The sequence below is a fragment of the Sparus aurata genome, chromosome 4 (assembly GCF_900880675.1).
Source record: "Sparus aurata chromosome 4, fSpaAur1.1, whole genome shotgun sequence".
Lineage (NCBI taxonomy): Eukaryota > Metazoa > Chordata > Actinopteri > Spariformes > Sparidae > Sparus > Sparus aurata.
The window spans coordinates 4,869,866-4,894,411 of NC_044190.1; the positions used below are offsets into that span (position 1 = coordinate 4,869,866).

General features: G+C 41.3%; 1 protein-coding gene across 5 annotated transcripts in view; it reads left to right on the forward strand.

Moving 5' to 3' along the window:
* Positions 1–24,546, forward strand: part of cemip (cell migration inducing hyaluronidase 1) — a 165,092-nt gene that overhangs the window by 60,841 nt on the left and 79,705 nt on the right. For all 5 annotated transcript variants that reach the window (XM_030414196.1, XM_030414195.1, XM_030414200.1 and 2 more), the window contains exon 2: positions 18,393–18,577. In XM_030414196.1, the coding sequence (XP_030270056.1) occupies positions 18,523–18,577 (55 nt within the window). In that variant the 5' untranslated portion in view covers positions 18,393–18,522. The remainder of the gene's footprint in view (positions 1–18,392; positions 18,578–24,546) is intronic.

Consider the following 24,546-nt stretch of genomic DNA (forward strand, 5'->3'; position numbering starts at 1 on the left):
TCAATAGTTAAATAGTTTCAGGAGGGGGTTTATTTCTTGTGTGTTCACATCTTGACCCTGACAGACTGCCTAACTGTACCTCAGTATGGTTTTAAACATGGTATTCTAATTGTTAAAGCTCCCACAGTGAAGCCTGTAACACAGGTTGGCTCAGTTTAATGAGGCCCAGCAGTGCACTGTTGTTCTTAATGACTGACTGAAGCTCATCAGATTAAAGCCCAGCATCGACCCATGTTTAAGGCTAGTGAGCATCAGCTAATTTAAGCCATTACACACTAACGGTGTATTAGTGTGTAAGTGTGTAAATTCCTCTGAGGACTAAATAAGATTAAATTATTACGCTTGTGAGGATCACTCCCTACATGGGCATTAAGCTGGAGTCTTATACTGAACAAAGAGCTATAATAGAACAAGAGAGGAAGTTATGTGCAGAATCATACTTGGCAGTTTTGTATTAGTGGTTAAACCTCTGGATTCCCGTGGGATTAATATTGTAACTGTATCACTACAAATCAGAGACATGTCAGCATGTGCAGATGTGTTTGGCTTCATGGATTCATGTCCTGTCCTGTCACTTAAACACTGATGCGTCTCTGTAGCTTCCACAGCAGCTGGGCTGTGGTTGTGTAGGTACGCTGCAGGATGTGTTATACAATCTGGATATGTGATGCACCCGGCAGACACATTACAGGTTTAAAGATCAACAAACCTGTCAGGCAGATGAGATTTAGCCAGATTAATAGAAGAGGGCTGAATGTTCCATCTTCTGCTCGTGACAGGTCAGTGCAGTGAACCAACCGTTTCATAGCTCACCTTCACACATTGGACTTGCTAATATAGTGTGGTTTGGCAGGGCTGACTGTTTCACTGAGTGCGTGTGTGTGTGTGTGTGTGTGTGTGTGTGTGTGTGTGTTTGAAAAAAAAAAGTAAAGAGCCCTCCTCTCATCTGACTTTCAAATGTTGGACGGTTTGGCAAGGCCCCCAAAGAAACACGGCACATTGAGATGAGGTGATCTCATTAAAAACCATCCGCAATGTTTCCAGGAAAGTTATCAGAGCGGCTCCCTCCTGTGTCAGGAGTCATTTATCAGGAAATTGAGATTTGTTAGCTCTTTAGTTGCGCTTCTCATCAAGCATGTAAGGAGTTTTGTTGCTGTGCGTGCAGGCTGTGGGAGGGATGAAATAAATAGGTAGTCGGTCTGTTAAATGTTCTGTTGGTTTAGACCAACAACACCTCCACAGGATCAGCATTTATTCCACACTCCATCCTCACCTATCCAGTCCGCCCACCTCCACACACCCACTCTCCGTCATAATCATACGTATTTCTGCTGCTGTGTTGCATCCTTCCAAAGTGTTGATTGGCGGAGAGCAGGTGCAGTGCTCCAGGCTCACAGTTTTCTGCATCTCCTGGTTAATTCAAAGTTTCACTTGGTTTCGAGCTGCCTTCGATGAACCTTGTGGTTGCATGTAGCCTGCTGGTTATAGGTAGGACACATACAATACGTTACAGAGACTGCTGGCCTGAAAGAACATGTGTTCATGTGTGAATATATAAAATAAGCCGATTGCTCTGCTGTCTTTCAGTAGCTTGAACCAAGAGGAAAACCTCTGTCCCTCCACCCACAGAGAGACAAGCGAGTGCCTCACACCATCATGAATGGTGCTGCAGGGAATTTAATTCAAGTAGCCATGATGACTCCTGGTAAGAGCAGGCGAGCCATATATGCTTTATTTAAAGTTATTATTGTTGATTTTGACAGCTGTTTTAGTGTCTTACCACCAGACTACAGAGCAGCTTGTTTCCTCAGCTCTATCGATCCTCGCCTGAAAAAATCATTTTGATTTCATGACCTAACCTCAGAATCCCATGCAGTGACAGACGTTATGCAGAAATAGCCATTTTTCTCGCAGATGGTCTCCTTTGGTTATGTACAATAATAATCTGATACTTTTGCACAGATCTCTTGATTGTACCTGACAAAATACTGTGCTTCATTGAAAGGCCTATGAACGAGGCAGGATGAGCTGTCACATTAGTTTAATAGTGTGTTTGCCCACAACAACACAACATAATACAGTTTATAAAAACTACGGAGGCTTCATATATACACTATATTGTAGTGTACTATGCTATTCTCATAATTGAAAGTGTTTACATGTGTGGGGCATCATTCTATACATATTTATACAAACATAAACTTGATATATTTGGAATCTTATGAAACGTTAGTTTTCACACCTGACTGTGTCCTGCAGAGCTCAGGTGGTTTCATTAGAATAAGGCAGAATGAAGTAAATAGATAAGGGAATAATCTCAAGGCACCTGAGCCAATAATGAGCACTGACTGGTGCTCCAGCGTTGCCCCGATGTGTTGCAGACAGGACGTGGGGTCAGAAAACATTCGTGGTGTATTGTGTCAGGATTAAAATGCATGTGCATCTCTGGCAGATTCCCCGGGTTGCCAGGTCAGTGAAATAGGAGTTTGTCATTCATGGACAGGGGGCAGTGCAGGACACCCAGCAGCAGTGCAGGACAACAACTTTATGCTGCGCCTGCATGCTGAGCAACATCAACATCTGTCAGTGCTGGGTCCGTCCTGTCAGCACTGCTCTCACTGTGCTCCAGCTTCAGGAGTCTGTTCTGTTTGTGCTACAGCAGCAGAAAGACAATCAGCCTATTGTTGAAGTGCCTTAAGCAAGATACAGTATGTGGCTGATGTTCATTTACAGTGTGGAGCTGATCAATACAACACCGTCCGGTTGTCTCTGTTCAGTCCATCACATTTCCTTAATGCAATATTTGAAGCAGATCCAGTGAAACTGGAGTAAGCTTTGTGTTTTGTTTGTTTCTATGATTGTGGCTAAAGAGGCATTTCACCCCGACATGATCATCTAGTACAACTCTGACCACCTATAAAGACAGATTTAAAGTTAGTCTTCTTGTTTATGGCCAAATTCAGATTTAGATATGAAATATGAACATATGGGCATTATTTGGGTTTAGTTGTACAGTTTTAATACAAGAATAACAAGTTGACATGAGCACTGAAGCCTGAAAGCAGTAAGTTAGCAATATTTCAGACACTTTTTGTGCTCATGTTAAAGAAATGTCCACTCTGGCATTTCATGGAATATAGACAGAAGTTTTCAGTGACATTATGTATTTCTATTTAGCAAGAAATGATCATTGAAAAGACCAAAACATTCCTGTGGTGCCGGGTGTCATGATCCTTCATCAACATGAACACACACACTGTTCTTTGTTTGACTCAATGCACCATGTACTCAGTAGAGCACCAAATGTGGATCAATCTGAAAATAGTCCCCAACAAATGCATTATTTCCTCTGTTAGAGTTACGTTTGATTCAAAAGAAAGTTGTATATCACTCAGAAGGAACACAGCGGCCACAGACAGGGCAGTGAAGTCAGAGAGTAGTTCTACAGCAGATGGACTCAGTCTTCTGTATGTCTGACTTAATCACCAAATCAAATGAAAAGACAAAAACCGTTGGGACGATCAAAAACCAGAAGAGAGGCAGGCACTCGGAATAAGAGAAAATGTATCAAACAAGGAAAGAAATATTTAAAAAGGCCTTTATCATAGTTGATGAATTATTAAAAGGCCAGTCATTAAAAAAGCCAACATGCTTCCACCACTCGGTCTGCATCAGGGCTTGCAGGCAGAGTCACTATAGAAAAGGCTTTTTACTACACACTTCTCTTTTCCCAGAGTACCCGACACAATTTGTATCTACACTGTCTTACACAGAGCAGCCAGGCATCTCCTTTGTGTTACTGTAAGCTCTGTCCTTGGAGGTTTCAGTTTTGGCACCGAGGGTGATGCCAGGTGTGTTTTTATAATACAATGCTGTGTTAATGATCAATGGAAGAAGCATTCCATCAGAAGTGGGGGAACCAAACACTCTGAATGTGCTAATTGTTAAAAAGCATGAAAAGTATCAAGGTTTGATGTGATTGCAGTCTTTAAAATTCCTTGTTTTATGTGTGCTTGCGTCATGCTCATCACATGTTGCAGTGAGGCTGTAACCTGTATCCAGTGTTGTTTGTGGGGGACGTGTTTGTGTCCTAGTTAACAGTGCAGCAGCTCGGTGGTTGTATATCTGTATGACTGCCTGTCTTGGCACAGCAGGTCTCAGTCTTTGAACCCATGAGACTGTCAACTCTTCACACTCCGCCTCCTCTCTACCTCTCAGCATGGCTGCTGCTCCTCACTGGGAGAAAACTCTTAATTGGAAGAAGTAATTAAACCAAGACTCTTATATATTTATTAAGCACATCAGGGGAACCCACTGGCTGTGAGTGCTCTGCCAGCCACAACTGCTAATCACAACTGCTAGGCTGGGAACATCTCAAGGCTCAAGGCATTGGAGTAATTTCCTCGTCAGACGGATCTCAACGTAGATTGTCATCAGCTTTGGGTTGAAATGAGGCTGATTTGACTTAATGGCCTAAATATGTGGGCCGTGCTTTTAGTTAATGAAGCCACTCAGGAACAATATGTGAAGAGGAAACTCTTGTTTTGTTCCTTATTACACCTCATACAGTAAGTGGCACCTTACCTGAAATACCTGAAATAAACAAAGCATAGCATAGCTCCTACATATCTCTTATCAGTGAGTAAGCTGTTACCAACACTAATCATCAGTCTTCATTCAGTGCAAAATAATGGCTCCAAAACATCATAGCACACATCAGCTACAATGGACAAGTAGATATGAAATGTGCGAGGGAGCCAAATAGTGATGAAATAGCAGTGCTACTCTTAAGGTGAGTAATGACGTCCGTCTTAGCTTAAAGAAGCACACTCAGTAACATTCAGTGCTCCACCTGCAAACTGAGCACAAGTTAGGAGGAGCCAAACTGACACCACCTCTGACGTCTGTACAGCAAGGAAACACACGATGTGCTGAGAAGCTCTCTAAAGAACTGATTTACCTAAATGGTATAGCACGTAAATATATACAATATAAGACACATATTATCTGGAATATAGGAACATAGGAATGTACAACAGTGCTGCTCCTGCTGGTAGTTCCCTCACTTTGACTGTAAATTTCAGCATTTTCCTTTAATGAACCACAACTGCTCTGCAGAAACTTAGCAGTCAGAGTTGTGAATTAAAACTAGCAACTGGAAAACACTTCATTACTGAAATGTTCAGCAAAACATTGCACCCTGGCTTCATGTCTCTGGAGTTTGTGCTCTGAAGAACTTGATGCTGTGTGATTATTTGTTCCTTGGGCAGCACAGCAGGAAGCTCCTGCTGTCTGTGGAGTTCCCATGTTGTTCCTTCAGGTGCTCCGGTTTCCGTCACCACCAAAAACACGTATGTTAGGTCAGTTCTCCTGTCGGTGCCGCTGTCTATGTACCATTATGTATGTGATGATCAGTGTTGGGGCGACCCATTAAAAATATAACTTCTTACAGTAATATAATTCTTATATTTCAGTAATTCATCACTACGGTTCTGTCACACAACATGTTACAATCTGTGTTACCGACTGAAGTGAAACGCTTATTGTTTTTTTAAGAATCCATCCACACCAACATGACTTATTAATATAGGCTGTGTGTGTGAGCCTACACATTCTTTGTTCAGTGTGTTTGTCACTGAAATGAGCCTCGTGATGAAGCCTGATCCTCAGAGCGCACCTTCATTTACATTCTTGAATCACACATGCATTCCTTGTTCTGTGGACTAAAATAAAAAGGCACAGAGAAATAGATGTTTGTCTCGTCGTATCATTACAGGCTACATTATAGAAGGTATGGTCTATTTTGTTTCATATGAAAAAGCCAATTACAAATATGTATTCCTGTCTCCTAATCTATGGGACAGAACCTTTGTCTGCCTGCTCATTACCTTAATTAAAAAGATGTCATTGTTCTATACAGGTTATTTGGGCATTTGGTTGATTGTAACAGTAGTGTAATAAGTGATGTATTTCTCAATGCAGTTAATAATATTGTAAAGTAAAATGAAGGTAAATATTAATAAGTAATATATTGCATGAAAATAACTTTCCCAACAATGGTGACAATAAACTGCATTATTTCTTTTACCAAAATGCACTTTTAGTCGACTGAATGTTGAAAACACGAGCCCCACTTATTTAGAGATTCCTGTAGCTGTCATGTTTATCTCACGGCCTTCTTCAGCAACACAAAAACTAAAATGACCTTGTGTAGCAAATATATGTGTCCTCAAGGTCAAAGCTGCAGGCGTGAATGTCCCTGTCTTACATTTCAATTCTTCCTTTCTAACAGTGCGAGCCATTTATGTATTTTGTGGAAAGATGAGGCTGGGGAAAGATTGTGGTTGTGGCAAATAAAGTATGCTTAGGGTAAGGTTAGCATTAGGCAGCTAAAACATATTTAATGATATGGCAATACTACAGTTACCAAATAGAAAAACATGAATTGCAGTAGAATGCAAACTCTCTGTCCTGCAAAGTGAGACATGCTGCAGGCCCGTCCTCCACCACCAGGACACACTCCGGCCTGCACTGACACCTTATGGTGCCTGTGAATCCCAGACAGCACACATTCATCTGGCCCACATGCCTCTCTGGGATGTATGTCATGAGGTGGAACCTACACAACACTCTCCACATGAGATTGTGTCTTCCTCTCTGTCTTTAGGCTCTTTATGCTCATCAGTGCCATCAGCTTTGCTTGAAACAAAGCAAAGTGTCTCGTTGGTTTTACTGTCCATTGCCGACTCAGTGTGAGTACGTGTTTGTTGTCTTTGATGAGGGATGGACTGTGATGGGCCATAATGACTAAAATGCACGGCAGGCCACCACATTGCTTGATTGCAGACAGCACAGTGACAGGAATGAAACATATCTGGGTTTTTTATAGATTAAAAAGGAAGTATATCAGCACCAATTTTAGCCACATTACTATATTTTGTTTTATCTCCAGTGTTGAATACTTGACGACTGCAGTGCTAACCTCGTCTTCCCTACAGTGCTTTTGATTCTCTGCATTGTTTTTGATCTTCTTGCATATTATTTTTTCCCAGTCAGCATCTTGACAGCAACACTGACACAGAGAAGGTTCTTTCAAACATTCAGGAGAAAAAGAACAACAACAACCCACCTAAACCCTGGCACCTTGCCCCCACCTTCACCACCACCACCTCCACCGCTAATGTCAAATAAATTTCATCATTTGCAGCATGTGTTTCAATTTCATCACACTTACATGTTCAGCTGCTGTAATCTCTGGGCTGTGCAGGGATCACACAGTGTGACTGCAGGGCTCGCCTAGATTCTGCTCCACGCTGTTGGTGATGCTACTGACAGCGTTAATGAGGTCATTTCTCCCCTTCCTCCTTTTTAATGTAACTGTTGAGAGATTTCATCATTTCACTGCAGTGACAGAGGGATTAGAGAGAGACAGAAGCTGAAAGGAGAGCATGTTGGCCTGTCAGTCAGTCTCAGATCACCTAGCTGCCTCTGATCTTCCACTGTAGCCAGCAGGTGTCAACACCAGGCTCGCTGCTGTGTTCGTGTGCATACTAAAAATGTCCACATATTCCAATGTCTATTTGTGTCTAGACATATCATGTCTTTAATCATATCTGCTGACAGAATTTAATCAGGTTATCTCAGAGATTTTCAGGAGAATCAGGCAAATGCCCTGAAAAGCAACATGAAGAAGTTCAGAGGACAAAGATGGAGTGGCTGCAGTAAGTGTAACTCTGGTCTGATTGGAACAAAGCATGAAATCAGGTGACACTGTAGTGCCACAGAGGCAAGAGAGGTAAAGATGGGTCAACAAAACATCAGACTTTAAAATCGGGGGCTGGTGTTTGTTGACAGTCAACATTGGCCTTTTGACCTTACCAGCATGGTTACTGTCGTAAATGGTTAGTGGACCTTTGGAGAGTCCTGTCAAAGTGTTTTCATAAAACTTTCTGTGTTAGCTCAGAGACAGAAATCGGACTGCCTGCCTGGTAAAGCACCCTCTGTACTTGTTTGATATCAGCCGGGGCAACATGTCGCAGTCTGACTTTACTGCACAGTCTGGCAGCTGTGGCAGATTTAGAAATACTGTTGTCTATAAGTAAAGCCATTCCTGTCAGCGACTGTGCCAGTGGATTATACCCAGTTATCACCCACATCTGTCGTCCTTGTTTAGTATTAGTATCAACCCACTATTTCACAGAACTGGAATGTGTGCGGACTTCAGGTGCCGTCAGTGGTGCTGTACCTACCTGTTGAGATGCTTTCTCACATACATTGCTGGCTAACTCTTGTACTGACAGCTTCCTGTTTATCAAACTCTCATCTCAATAGTTAATGAAATGGGGCTTGTGTGACACACATCGAAGCCAAAGCAGCTTAATACTGTAAAGAAGTGTGCTAACAAATGGTTAAAAAAATCCCAAGTACTACTAGCAGAATCATTATTTAATGATAACCTGTATGCAAGTATCAAGTCAAGAGGAGCTGGAATTGTGCATTTGTATCATCTAACCAAAAAGATCATTCAAACAGCTTGTTCCAAATATTAACTATTATTTTAACTTAACATGCAGACCATGTTAAAGCTGTGACACACACGTTTGCCTGAGGCCTGCCCTGTGTGTTTTTTGTTGTGGGCATCACTTCATGCACGTGTGTGTGTATAGTTTTGTGTGTAAAGCAGCCGGCATGACAGGCTGTACCCCCAGTGAGATTCTGCATGCGTGTGTGTGTGTGTGTGTGTGTGTGTGCATTCTTGTATGATGGAGTGTGTTCATGTGTGTCTGGCCACATGTTTTCATGCTCACGCTAACCTTGTTAAGTGTACCTGGATCAGGTTGAGGACAGCATGTTCAGTATGTGACCAAAAGTTTTTTTTTTTTCCCTGCAACCAAATCCAGACTGGGTTTCAGGAAAGACACACACACACACACACACACACACACGCTGCCGGTTACCATGTGTGTTCAGGCAGGTCTGTTATCAAAGCTGGCTGACTGGCTGCTGAGTGAATCATACAGTCCACTGTCAGTGCACGCCTCAGGATGTTGCTAATGATATACATATTTTTAGCTCTGTGGGCAGAGCCATCAGTGAGTGTGTTGCAGGGCTGCTCAGAGCCTCTGTAGGGCCTTACCCAGAATGTGATTCCCACCTCTACCTACAACCAATGTTAGCAGCACCTTTACTGGGTGATTCACAATTTGAGTGCTGTTTTGCCAAAAAGAGTCATGCATCCTGTTTTCATCCTGGAGTATTCACTGTCAATAAAAACAGAGATTAGACTTTATTCTACCTGAAAAACATGCAGATAGAGTTGTTTTTTTAACCAACAACCTTCACTGACAGGACATGGCAGCCTGAGAGGCAATACCTGGAGTATATCAGGTATTCCTGCCTGTTTTGGTCTTGGTCTACTTCCCTGAAGCAGGAACTCTGCTGGTTCTTAACCAGCTTTGTATCACTACAGTGTAGGTAGTAATGTTGAAACCTCTCTTCAGTTCAGCTGCACCCAGAGCCCACCACTCTGTCGCCAGCAAAAATAATAAGTGATGAAGATGAAGCATTTGCACTGGCTCTGTCATTTTCGGGCTGTCGTTTAAACTCTGTATTTGGGCATTATTGGATGCCTGAATCCACGGACACAAAGAGTACAGTCGGACCGAGAGAAGGCTGCTCCTCTGCCTCTCTTTCTCTCTTGGATGCACCAAACTCTGATCAAACCGTTAAGCAAGGCAGTACTGATCACATACATACAAAGTTTATTTCACTTCTTTTTAACTCGCCCCCAAAGAAGACTTCTAGTAAAAATGTTGCTCTCAGTCCAGTAAGAAGCCCCGTTTTGTATGTTTTCAGTTGACTTGGTTTGTTGCCAGGTCTTTAAGGTTGTGTCATTACTTCAGGTTGTGATGTTCTGCTCTTCCCTTCCACACAAAAGTCTGGTAGTGATGACTTATTCCATCTCTCTGTCCAGCCAACACAAAGCTGTGATAAGGCTTCTGCAAAGGGCGACTGTTGTTTGTAGAGGAACACAGCAGCACGTCGACCCTGAAGGAACAAAACCAATTCCAATTCATTCATCCTGCTGAATACTGCACCACCCCTTCATTTCCTGTGATTTTTCCAGACGGCAGACAAGGTCTGAATTCATTTCCGCTTGAGCCTGCTTTTGCTCAACTAAAATACCAACCTGAACTGAATGGCAGGTATATTAGAATAACCTTTCTTATTTGATCTGGGTGCCACATTATGTACAGTTATAATGTAATAATGTCACTGGCTGACCAGAAAGCAGAATGAGGGGGTTCTATTGTGTGTCGGGGTTGATGTGTTTTGACATTTTAAATGACTTTAAAGTAGTTGAATAATTTCCCAGTTTTCTATCTGGTCTAGAATAATTTCAGATCCAATCAGGATATCCTCCCTTTGCTCCACCCTTTCATCCAAATATGGTCACTTCCGGCTCTAAGATGGTGACGGCCATAACGCCAAACTCAAAGTTTCAGAATTGTATTCCACAAACCAATGAGTGACATCACGGTGGGTTTACACACACAATAAACATTGTCAACACAAACATTTTTGATTAATAGGCCTGTCCAGGAACTGTGACCAACAGATGTGGTGAGGAGGACATATCATACTGTATGTGTATATACTCGTCAGTGCAATTTATTTAAAGGAGACGAGGTGTTTTAAATCACCTCAAACATACCTTTGGCACTTGATGTTTGTAATGTTAGAGCATATGTAAAAAGATAAAGTTGGACCCAGGCTCTGTATCAGTAGGGCTTCTTTTTGCGTCTTAATCAGATAGAAAAACATTGTCTGCCTCAGAAAGCAGCTTGTGCAGCTGTTCTACAGAACACAGTTGGCAGTGATCATAGATGGGAAGCCAGTGAGGGATCAGGACCTTGCTGCACTGGTGACCCCTGATGGTTGTTTGGAGGGCTGTGTGAGGGGCTAGGATGTCACTCTGGATCCAAACTTCTGATGAGGCAGGAAGGTAAAAGATGTGGACTGAAACATCACAGTGATGCTAAGTACATGCTATCGCTGACTATCTCATTTAAATGGAATGCAGTGTGAGCTTATGCAGCAGCAGCAGCAGCAGCAGCGTGTTATTCCCGAGGCTGTAATGGGATTGGCTTCCTGTAGAGACCGGGATCAAAACATGTATTCAGACATAAATGTAGGTGGAAAAAGTGTGTATGTGAAGTCAGCAGATTTTCTTCACCTCCATCTGGCCGGCGTTTAGCTGGCCCTCAGACAGAGCTGCAGCTAATGCAGCTAACAGAGCTCCACCCAACACTTTGAACTTCACCAGAAGTATATTATTACACACTATTCATGGACTTAATGCTTGTTTCTGCAAGAGATTAATTACAAGTCTTTGTTACTGTGGAAGTCATAAAAACAGCTTTGAAAATGTCCTCCACCCTCAGTAAATTTTAAGTTCACTTGAAATGTGTTTGTGTGTGGCTGTGTCACTGTATGTGTGGCAGGCAGTGTGTGGTTCCACAGGGGAACTGGTCGTGTCTCTCAGAAGTTCATATTTTAGAGAGTGAGTGTTGTCAGAGCACTGCCAGCTTGTGTTTGAAATTTCACAGCCGCTTTGAGCTCATAAAGTGTCCAATAACCAGCAGGGCCTGGAAGCACATGAGCTACTGTATGGCCTCAGCGCTGTGTGCCGCCGCGCACATAAATCTGAATTTACAATGGACTTCCTAATGTTACTGTTTCTCTGCACCACACACATTAGGATTACACAGTTTTTAGATTACGACATCAATAGAGACATAATCTTTCACCATGAACATGCATGCAGTGTGTGTGTGTGTGTGTGTGTGTGTGTGTGTGTGTGTGTGTGTGTGTGTGCGTGTGTGTGTGTGGGGGGGGGGGGGATGTGAATGGAAGGTTATCTGTCCCTGTCTGTTTAAATCAAACATTTAAAACAATTTTTCATCCCTGCTGGTTTTCATTTTTTAAATTATTTAATTTTAAATAATCACTAAAATCTAACAGTCCTCACTGAAACCCCTGAAAGAGTCAAACACCATCCCTCTGGGGTGTTCATTTTAAGTCACTTCCTTAATCGATAGTCGGCTGCGTGAACAATCGATTATTGATTAATCATTAGTAATATAGGAAATATGTTTTAACTGACATGATCTATGTTTGATGTAAAGTCAGAGTTGGCTACATTAGAAGTTAAAAGACATATTAGACATAAAGTCACTAGAACCAAATAACAAAATATAATGACTTCATTCTAATCAGGGAGCTTCTGTCTGTCACTGCCGAGATGTTTTCTTTTTGCTCCTGTCAACCGCTGTAGGACTATTATATATTAACCAAAGCTAATGGTGACGACAAGGCAGCTACATTCAAACCTTTTGAGGAAATCTGAATTTACAATACTCGTTGTGGTATGGTGTTTAATTGATTGCCATAATAGTTCCTAAATAATGTTGTATTAGTAGATTATTCACTAAATCAATCAATCTTTTCTGTTCTACAACAAAAAATGAATTAACATCTGAAACAAATTTAAAGTAAGTTGTTAAAGATTTTTACAAAACCATGTAATGTTGGTTCCAACCCTGGTAATGAGTCTGAAAGGCAAAATGGAAAAATCCAACAGAATAAAAGGTTTATTTTGAAATAAAATGATATGCAATGAGACCACAAGCTGAGTGGTTCGCACATAAACACACACACACAAACACACAAACCCTTGTAACTCTGCTCTGAGTAAAGGCAATTAACCTGTGTGGTGAGGAGAGGTAAATACCAGAAACCACAACTGAAATAAAACAAACCTATTGGCATTAGTCTGTGTCTGTTAGTCCATGGCCATGAGCTGTACAGCCTCACCTCCTTCACCCTGCTTCAGTGTGAAACTTGTGTTGATTCTTGTCTTGAATCTTTTATGTAATCCTCTCCTGGTGGGGGACCACATTTTTCTCATGCAGGGAACATCAATGGCTGTTTAAATGCACACCAGTAATCCAGTCATAATGCGATTAAGGCAGTAAGGCAAGTGCGCTCATAGAAACATCATACTTGGATTACTACGCTTCTGCTCATAGCCACAGTAAACAGAGCTGCAGTAACACGTGTACATGTGTTTCTGTACTCGGGTGGATGCTCATCCACTTTTTTTTCTTTGCATTCGCAGGAAACAAATGAATCAACTGCCTGATGATGCATGCCATATATGTTTCACTGGGAGGATACTTCACTCTGCTCTGTCGTCTGGAAATAGGAATTTTAATGTTAACGAGTAGGCGACCCATCCTTTCACCATGTTGTGCCAGACAGGATGTGTCATCCCACCACCATGTTCTGGGTCTCCTCCATGTTGAACATTTATAGAATACCTCCACAGGAATGCAACCAGGCAGCCTTTTGATGAGATGCCCAACCATCTACACTGAACCTTATAAATGTGAAGAGGCAGTGCTTCTACAGGCTCTGTCTCAGAGTGTCTGAGGTCATTTAACAGAACACTCTGGTGTATTCTGACGTTAGCAGGCCAAAGCTTCCCTCCTCACTCTGCTGTGGGGAGCAGTGATTGCTACTTCCTGCAGTCAGTTCCACAGTTATATTGTCTTTTGGTACTTTCCCATCATCTTTCTGCCTCTTTTCTAATTCCTCGTTTATGTACGCTAGATCCAATGAATACAGCTGTCTATGACTCGCAGTCATCCTCATGATAGTCCACGGGATCATCAGTCACTGCGCTTAACTTTTCAAGTTTTCTTTTGTAGACAGTAAGACTGCAGGGAAAGTGAAGTCACACATTTAAACAAACCAGTGTAAGCAGATGCATGGCAAGTTGAGCCAGATGCCCTGTAGATCAGAGCAGTTATCCATCATGACCTGCTGAAAGAGCTTCCTGCTATCTACTCTGTCACTCTGTCTCTTGTGTGGGCAGCCCAGCATTCCTCGGAACTGCCTCTTTTTCTGGACCTGACGAGATGTTCATCCACTGCCATCCAGAGCCAGCACAGGAAGTGATGTGTCCTGACTGTAGAAACACAGTACTTAAGGCTGTGGAGGTCAGGGTGGTAAACTTTTATATTGTCACTTTTATGCAGTAAAACCAGAGGAGCATTTACATCATTATGGAAGACTCACCAGTTTAACCATTGTAGTTGTCAAGCACAGTGTCTGTAGTAAGCAAACATGTTGATAACACTGGGTTTGAACATAAAAGGTTTCACAGAATCATCTAATACTGAAAATGGAGTCCCTCAGTATGATTGATATTGTGCTGTCACATCATTTTGTACAGTCACTCCTTGGAAGGTACTCATGTTGTTTCACTCAGTTGTATGTCCTCTGTATGTAAAGTTAGCATGACTGTCAGTCATACACCTGTCACACAGGTGCCTCAGATGCTATAGATACAATAGATAAGCCTAAAATACAACAGTGTAGTGTTTTCCTCTGAGGCTGCTCGCTGACTGCGAGCCAGGTACACACTGAACAGGTTCTCACTGCCAAGTCAGGAGCCTTTCAGCCCTACGAAGGAAACATGTGAGCCCCCTCATGAGACAGGCATATTCATAAAGCATCAACAGGAGTACAAGCACAGTTACTCTGAACAGCCCTGTAATCAGTGTCACATTTACTTCCTCTCGACCAGATGTGTGGGTCACTCCAGTCCGTCTGGAATCTGGAGAATCTAGATCTCCCAGTCTCACTGCATGAAGGTTCAAAGTGTTCCACGTACAAGGCTTCATCAGTAAACTCAGCTTCTCTGAATGAATCCATAATGTCAATACTCACTCACTGTTTCTACAGTGGATCTGACAACATATCTGAACTTTGTTCTTGTTCTTTCAGGATCACCATGAAGGATGTTTCCATGTTGTTGCCATGTGCTGCTGAAGATCAGTGTTTTGCAACGTTTACTTTTAAAAGGGACTCATTACTTAACACGATTACTGCCATTAAAGTGTAACTTGTTACATTATTGCGTTATCTACTAAAAAAAGTAGTAGTAGTAGTAAAAGAGTTACCAACAATGATGATAAAACCTCTCTGCGGCTCGTTGTGCTTGTGAGTTATATTGTCCAGGCAGCATGTAGCCAACTGTACATGTACCTTTGAATGTATTGTCGTCATGTTGAAGCCTTCTGTATGGCCCACATTCAGTAACTCAGCAGCCTAATGAATGGAAGTACAACAATCTGCTAACAATCTGTTTCCATTGAAACAACACAACACAGGCTCCTATAGTCAAGTTGGTGATGCAACTATGCCCGTTAACTATGAGTGCTGACACTGACACCATCAAAGTACAAAGACGACTCTCCACAGGCACAGTCAATGGCACGTTTTTTTTTTTCCATTAAAGAAAGATTATTTTTTTGAAAAACTAAATGAAAAATGGATTGCTTGAATTGCACAACAAATAAATTACTCGTTATAACACAAAAAGTAATCTGAGTACTCTGAAGTTTCCTGTCTACATCCTGTAAGCTTGTTTCATTCATTAGAAAAACTAAAGATATGAAGTTATTTGCATTTGTTCAGATCAATTCGTTATTTGCTGGTAACCATGTTTTTAATGGAATAAACAATTATCTATGAAAATGTTGGGATGCCTTTTTCTTTGTGTTTCATATTACACACTCCATGCATGTGTGTTATTTTCCAGTAACTCAACAGCAAGGTGTGGATTATGTCTTACTTATTTGATATTAAACCAAACCACTTGTTCATGTGTAACTCCTAACCCAATTATCTGAAAGTAGTGGAGTCCTTAACTTTCCCCTTTCATTGCTGATTCTTTCATCACTTGTTCCTTAATTTACTTGCCATGAACTGATCATTAACTAATCTCTAATACTGGATTTGGAGTTAATAATTAATGGGTTGTTAATTAGCAGTTAGTTCCTCATTGATTCACAACTTCTGATTCGTAATTTGTTTCCCCTTATTGTAAAGTGTTCCCCTTCACACCCCATAATGCAACTGAAGGGAAGCATTCGCCACAATTTCATGAAGCACAGCGAGCAGAGAAATAATGCAGTGCTATCACTTACATTCTCTGATCCCAGGTGTCCTCAATCATCTGTTTAAATTAATCAGATTTTGTCTCAAAGACTATACGGGAGGATTGTTGTTGGATTGATTTTTCACAGTGTGCTCTGTGCATGTGCTAATAGTGCTCTGTGATAACCATGAGGACAGCAGTCATCTTTCTACATCTTTTCTGATGAAAGCCATTATTCTAAAATTAAGCTGTTCTTAGTTTTCCTTGAGACGCTGTGGATTCCTGCAGGACCTTAACTGCTCTAAATAACGCAAATATTCTTGAAACGATGCCGAGGAAGACGGGAAAAAAAGGTTGTTTTGGTACGTGTGGACATGGCCTAAACCTCTACAGCAACAAGATATCCCTTTAAGTAGAAGGCTGGAATAAACAGTGATTTCCATATGGAAATGCAGCGGCTAAAGTCATTAAATCTACAGTAACCAACCCACAAAAGTCACATATTTGCTAAAATGGGCACTTTGCCAGCAAGAAGACATGAAATGTTTAATTCTCTCTTGTTGCTGTGGCAGCTCAGGGATTAATCTGCTGCTAGACAAGATAATCATATGATTCCAATATGCAGAGGAGATTACCTGAGAAATGTTTACCAGTGATTACACTACAGCTGTGACCTTTTGAGTGCACACACACACACACACACACACACACGCATGCATGCATGGTAAACAGTGTGTTTAACATGTGGCTGCACACAGACACTCCCACTAACTCTGTCACCAGTTGTCAAACAGCACGCTAATTATGCGATAAAATAAACGATGATTGATTATTATTGTGTTCCTCCGCTCACAGCCTCACATGGCGGCACAAGCTAATTAAATCTAATCAAAGCCCTCATCAGAGTGCCACACAGTTTACAGCCATTCAGACAGTGTTGTGGAGGTCACACAATGGTAGGAGAATCTTCATAAGGCAGAACTACATTAGGATTAATTAATCTGCAGTAAACATTGTGAAGTCATTAAGTGAGGAATTAAAAATGCAGGATGTCACACCATGTTTAACACGTATTCATTAACTTATTCATGTAGTTGTGGTCAAGAACCACCAGTCACTGCTGCCAGCCTGGCAGCTCTGCAGCGAGACTGTCCAAAAGCAGTTTTTCACAGAGCAGGACAGAGTCAGGGTGAGTGCCACTGTCTGTGTTTGTCTGTCAGACACATGTCTGAAGATCGCAGTATCTCCCTATCTCCCTCCTCCAGTACAAGTTATTGCGTGTAGATGTGCACACGTCATGTCTGGCAACTTCTAATGTTGTTCTAATGTTCAGAGTCTCCTGCGGGACTGGAGGGACCACTTACTGTAACGTGTTGAGCCAAGTAAGGACCAAGAGGGAAACACAAGACAGTGTCCATTCAATATTCTTCACCCAGTCATCTTATTGCTGTTCACACTGAAAAAAAAACAAACATCTGTATATATAACTAAATAGAACTTCACTCATTGTTGCATAAGGGCTCAGTAAATGAATACCAGAAGAATACGTGTATTTCATTTTTAATTAAAGCACAAACAAATAAAGTGTAATATCTGTAATAAAAGCAGAAGAAAAGCCACTGGACCCAGTTGAGACCTGAGTGATCAGTAGAAGCTGACAGAAAAACCTTTGTAGACTTGAGATTTATGCACTAGACACTCTTTATTACAGCACACAGGCAAAGCGTGGCACTGGCCTGCAAAATATGAAAAACAAGACTAGCACAGCACATCAAGGCCGAGTTAAACACAACAGCCTTATTCTGCAATTATTTAAGCCTTCGTGTCATGATTGGAATTGTTGTTATATTTATAACCTTCCTGAATAAATAAAGTTATAAATTATAATTCAAAGTGGTGTTGTAGAGTTCTGAAAACTGTGAATCATAGCTGAGCTTTTTGTCCATAACAGATTGCCATCAAGTTATATGGTCAGCAGTTGTTGAGGACCACTTGCAGACGAGGTTTAAGCACAGCTGAAGGTAACGCTGCTGCAAGGTTTAGCTTTTGCATAAAAAAGTCAGTGGCCACTGCAACTTAAAATGTGTCTTCTTTCAATAACAGTAAAGTTATCTCTTCTTTACAAAACAGCGCTGTTTATCTCAAACAGTCCTGTGATGTCGCAGTGGTTCTGTCTGTAACAGAGTCTGCCTTCATTGTCTTATTGAACATGAAGCTAAATCAAAAATTGAAGCTTGTGTTCAGAAAGACTCCTCCACTGTGATACAAGTCTGTCCAGAGATGTGTCATGCCTCCTGCTATTCTTGTACACCAGATAGTACTTTAGTATCACCCATTTGTACATGTCTTGCTGAGTCTTCTGCATTTCAATGTGAATTTCTAGGTGCCTTTGGTGGTCTCCCACTGTGAACTTGGCACTCAGACTCTGAAGACCCCTCTGAAGCCCACTGGGAGGTCTGCTGCAACCTTTGAAGGCCTTAGGTGTGAAGTTGGTCAGCGGCGGGCTTAGAGAGATGAAGACATGCTGTGTGTTTCTGGCAGCTCTGCTGCTCCCCAGCATCCAAGCAGGTGAGTTAAGGACTTTTTTATTTTTACTGATCCTCATCGACTCAGTGGGCTAAAGACTCTTATGTCATGATATATAAACAGTCAATTCCATCAATCTGTCTACACTCAAAAAGCAATTTGCTTCAAACAGTGACTTAAAGTATTTCATTTACATCATGTACATTTTACATCCAGTTTTATGACATTGTGACATTTAATTCAAAGTCTTTTCTATCATGTTGAGACAATGCGAATCATTTATATAACTGACTCATCAAATTGAATGAATGCAGAATGAATTGCCTGAGACTTTAACATAAAAAGTTAAAGGAACTTTCAGGTAAACATGCTGGACTCTGTCTAACACCTGGTGCAAAGCAGCCCACGTGTGCTTACTAGTTTCAGACTGAAGAGCCAGATTATTTCTCACTGGCCAGGTGTGAAACATGTCAAGACAGCTGCTAGTTTTCTATGTTCAACAAACTCTCTTGGTTTTTTTTTAGTCTAATCAATACATACATTCTCTGTTAAATGCCACAACCATAAAAACACAAGTAAAATAGCTGTCAGGATGAACCTCGGTTCTAAAAGTCTGCCGGGCCTGGTTCATGCTTTGTGCTAACGTTAGCAGCTGAACCAGTCTGTTGCTGGTGCAGCAGCACTGTTCTTTGGCTCAGGGGCTGTGTGCTTTGTGCTACTGAGTTAGCACGCTGCTGAACAACCGGCTCAGTGTCTGTGTACTGTGAGCACAGTGCATCATTGTCATAGCTCACCCTATCCACCTAGCTGATGTCTCACTCATGCAAAAAAAAAAACACCTAGCATCATTCTAATGTACATAAACTAAACATGGCTATTATAAACATTAGCCACTGTCAAGCTAGCATGTGAGTGGGAACATGTGGCTGCACTTCCTCAGCTCGCACAAAGTTCTGGTCAATGTGCGCTCGGGTACAGAGCATTTGATTTATTAATTACAATTTCTGCAAATATGTATCTAACAAAAATGCTTTTGAAATAACTTACAAAGTCTATAACTTTAAGAAAAATACCACCAAACTGGTCCTGTAATCTTACTCTTACAGACAGCACAGGAAATGTACTATACAGAGCAGGTCTGTCTGCCCTAGCAGAGGAAAACACATTTCAGTTAGACAATATAGTTTGTGAACAATGGAGTCTTGTGGCACAGACAACACTTTGTAGCTTACTTGCATTGTGTGGTTAATGGTGTGTGTGTAGTCTGTCATGCAGTGTGACTTTGTCGATGTTGACCATTAAGAGCACTGCTATCTGAGTGCACCCTCTCCTTCTCTCTGCTCTCCACTCAGCTCTCTGGTGTCTCTTTCACTCTATCATGGCCTGCTCCTTTGTCTCCTGTGAATTATCAAACACCTGCATGAAGTCTACTTAAATGTGTAGCACCTGTGGCATCTGCTCCATATGGAAAAAGCAGCTGTCAGAGACTATGATGGATGGGTCCATGAATCACATGAATGAATGCAGCACGATGTGCCCCGTCATCAGATTGATAATAGGTACTTTTTTGGTTCAGTACATGATGTGTATGATACCCTGCTGGTAATGTATGTGGCATGCATATAACTGGTTACTAAAGGGTTGGTTCATCCAAATGGCACATAAAACAGAGTGAAACTTAACTTTTGACCCAGGAAAGAGAAGTTTGCTAAAACAGCACTTAACTTGAGGTCCACCTACAAGCCCAGCCGGTGGCTTAGCAGCATCTGATGGTAGCAGATGGTTTACTGTGGGATACAGTTGAATGCTTCTGAAAAATCTCGTGTGGAACTTGACTCAATATTCATGCAATGGAACATGCAGCAATAAAGCTGAAAAATGAACGTCTGTTGACTCTGAATACCACAAAGAACACACTGTTGTTTCTTGGTATATATATAATAGTACTAGTGAAAAATGCATGGGTATATTATTAGTGATTAATGATCTCTCTGGTGTAAATGCTCTCTGTGTATACCATGAACATCATGCTCGTTTATGTGCCAAACCACACAGCAGTGCTGCTACACACACACCTCAAGAAACTTCTCAACTAATTAGCGGAAACTGACAGTAAAATATATTCCCCCTGCTGCTAATGGTACAAAACCCAGATAATGTACATTGTTCATTAGCGGTACATTAGTTTCACTGAAAATAAATTCCACCATGTATAAAGTCAAATATTAGCACAGTCTGTGCCTGTCAGAGAGCTGGTGGTGACGTAGCATTAACAATCCTTATTTAGATTTATTCCTAATGACTTAGTGTGGCAGATAGACTGAGGAAAGGTCTGGTCATCACCCAGTTCATACATTCTGTGAATATTTTTCACAGTGCTCCATAAGTTCTTTCTATGATCCTTATTACTATTTTTACTTAAAGTTGTTTTAGTTACATCTTCCCCTCATCACTTGAATTAGATGGAAATACTTGTCACTCTTTTGAACGAGTCCACATTTAGAATAATAATAATTATTCTAAATAATTAATTAATTAATTTCTCGTCCGTTAGGGCCACCGTAGCTTCTGGAGCTTCTCCAACGTCTTTGAAAAGGGATGAGGTGAGCGAGGGAGTGTTTGAACCTCAGGGCGAGATGGCACTAAATACTCCGTATATTACACAGTGTACATATAAAACACATGGAATTACTTAGTATGTAATAGAGAATGCACAAATCATTTAGGGCTATGGGAAATATGTATACTCAAAAAAGACCTCAAACGTATTTTGAGGAAAAGATGAAGACAAAGTTGAAAATATAATCTATACAAAGTGAAAGTGTGCCTATCATGAACTCACATATGATAGAACAGGACAGGAGCTTCTAATGCACTGCACACAATTTAGTGTAACAACTAATACTGCTACGCGGGCAGCATGAGCTTTTTCTCCAAAAGGTTTGAGGCTAAACCTGTTATGTCTAGCAACATATTCAGGAGTCAAACGTAAGACACTCAGGAGGCAGGCGGGGTGAAGAACGAAAAGCAAGCTTTCAATAACAAAAGCTGTGAGCCAAGATCAGAAAAAAATACAAAATACAAAAATACAAAGCTGATACACAAAAGCTTAACAAATTTAACAAATCAAAATGCAACACACAAGCCAGGAAAAACAGGAGGAATATAAGCCAGAAACAAACCACGAGCTATTCAACTTACAAAAAAGGCGGGGAATCACACAAAGGGAGGAAATTAAAAATGAATTGTGGAGGTCACACAATGGTAGGAGAATCTTCATAAGGCAGAACTACATTAGGATTAATTAATCTGCAGTAAACATTGTGAAGTCATTAAGTGAGGAATTAAAAATGCAGGATGTCACACCATGTTTAACACTTATTCATTAACTTGTAGCTAAAAATAAAACAGGAAATAAAAACCAGGAACTATGACTGAACCATAGAGACGGGCCAAGCAGTGACAACAAGTGGACAAATACCACCTGCTGCTGACATGATGTGAGAACAGAGGAAACTCAGGATGTGCTATTCATCCTGTAATTTGAATGAAACAACCCTTTAAATGGTCTTTGAATTTAATCTTTGCATTTTGTTACTTTTTTAAAACCAACATCGATTTGTCATGAACACCATTAAAGGTAATGGTGGTGCACAGTATTCACCTGCAGTGCCGAATGAACACGTGACTCTCAGTTTATGGATTTTCAGCTGAAGAGGTGTTGAAGGAGACTAATCCCTGCATCAAATTCATTTCCCAGGATGAGTGAGGGAGCTTTGACAGAGAGTGAGAGACACAGAGCTGGAGTCTACTCTCTCTGGACTGAGCGGAAGGACCGGGTCTTTCCGGGACACTCAGTTCTGTAACTAAGTGATGAAGAAAAGCTGTACTTCAGGTCAATGATGACTTTGAGGATGAAACATGATGCGCTCAAACTGAGGTCATCTGCTCGTGATGAGAGACAAATAATGTGTTTTAACCTGTTTGAATTGTGTCATAAATCACACATGTAACATCTGTCAAGTTAAAAGATGATTTTCCGAGTCAATAAAGTCGCAGTTTGTTGTATCTGGTATATCATATAGTTTTGTGTTCCTTGTGTATTTTAGTCTCGCTCAACACACGTCAACAGCACCGACGTGGCCAGCTGGGCTCAGAAAAGGTAGTAAAAAGGATGAAAATCAATATAAATCTGTTCATACTGACAACTGCAGTTATGTGAAAGGAGAGGTGGTCAGTTCTGTGAGCTGCTGATATACAGGAGCAGCTCTGCACGTTACCAGACACCTTCACTTACAAAACTATTGGCTGTGTAATGACGCTTTTTCACAGTATTATATTTCAGTTTGATGACAAACTGGCAATTTATTGACTTGAAAAATGATCATTCAAATGACTGTATCAGATAACATAATGTAGGCGCTGATTACAAAGCAAACTCATTACAACATAACATGTTATGTGCTGCAGACTTGTACATTGAAGTGAACATGTAAGTAACACTGTGATCCTCCCTCTCTCTGAGGATACAGAGACACCATCACCCTGTTACACCACACTGTGCCAACAACACTGCTGCTAGTCTCAGGTATAAAAGTTACAACATTTGGATTTAAATTGATTTATACCATGGTCTGGGGGAATACTCGATTCTGATTGGCTGCAGGGTGTCCATTAACCCCTGATATATGGACACCTACTAAGTAGTTCCAGTCAAATTGACTGTTCACCGCTGTAAATTAATGCGCTAGCTGGCATATCAAATCTTAATATTATATTTCCAGCACTGAGTTCAGTCTGACTGTCAGTCCTTCAGTGTCTTATCCTCTGAACACCACAGGGTGGCGACTGTAACACACAAGCTGCAGAAAGTTCACGTCCCTACTAAACTTACTGATACGCGAATAATCTCTCATCCTGTTCGATGTTCAGCTCTCTGCTTCAGGCTGCGGCCACAGTAACGTTACACACGGCCGGTCATTTGTTGGTGAAAATCTTGCTATTGATTTGGGGACAATGACATGACTGGTTAGCGAGCTAATCGTGTTAGCTAGCATACTGTCAAATTATATTTACTGTTTGTCAACCGTACGCAATGTTATTGACTTTGAATCTTGCTAGCATAGCGTTAGCTTTCTGGCTCATGGCTGAGCGGACTAGAATATCTCCCGTTGCCAAGTCGTATCTATGGTCCGTCCTGTTTACTGGAGGAGTGAACAACGTCTCCGTTGCATAAGAACCTTACGGGAGAGTAATGATTGTTCCAGGTATTAGTCAAACCCTCAGGCGTTACCAGGGAAACGTAGTTATGGCTTGTGAAAAACTTTATATTTTGATTGGAAAACCGCATGAAAATGTAAATTAATGGTCCAAATTTATTTTCTTTGGCAAGTGACCATGGTATAAGCGGGATAATGCCCTTCGAGGTGTCCATAAACAGAAGTTAATGGACTTCGCAGAGGCAACCGGTTCTTAGGCCTCCGCGTCGTCCATTAACTCCTGTTTATGGACACCTGGTCGGGCATTATCCCTTACTTATATCTAATCTTTTTTTCTGATATGTTCATCACCTCTACTTCCACACTAAGGCTTTGGGTTAAATCACTCACAGTAGGGTTGTGTTTGTCTGCATGCTGTGTGGGGAATTCTTCTTCTCCTGACAATCGTGCAGAAACGGATCGAGCCAAGCAAGACCAGCACAGCTGGTCCTGGTTCTGTTCTGTGTGTGTGTGTGTAATAGCGCTCAAGGCATTATAATAGGTCTTCCACTATAAACTTAACACATCTCTCTCACTGGCTGTTTTTGCTGCAGTGTTATTGTGACTGATAGAAGAAGCTTTTTGCGCTGTAGGAGAATCGTTCTAATCAATGCCAGCCTCTCAGTCTCAGTCTTGGCTTTTTTGGAGGGGTGGATGGTAAATGGCCTGTACCTCAAAGGGAAGTTCAAGTCACAAGGATACATGACATAATGCTAAAGGTTCATACGTGGCTGATATAACAGTGACTTTTAA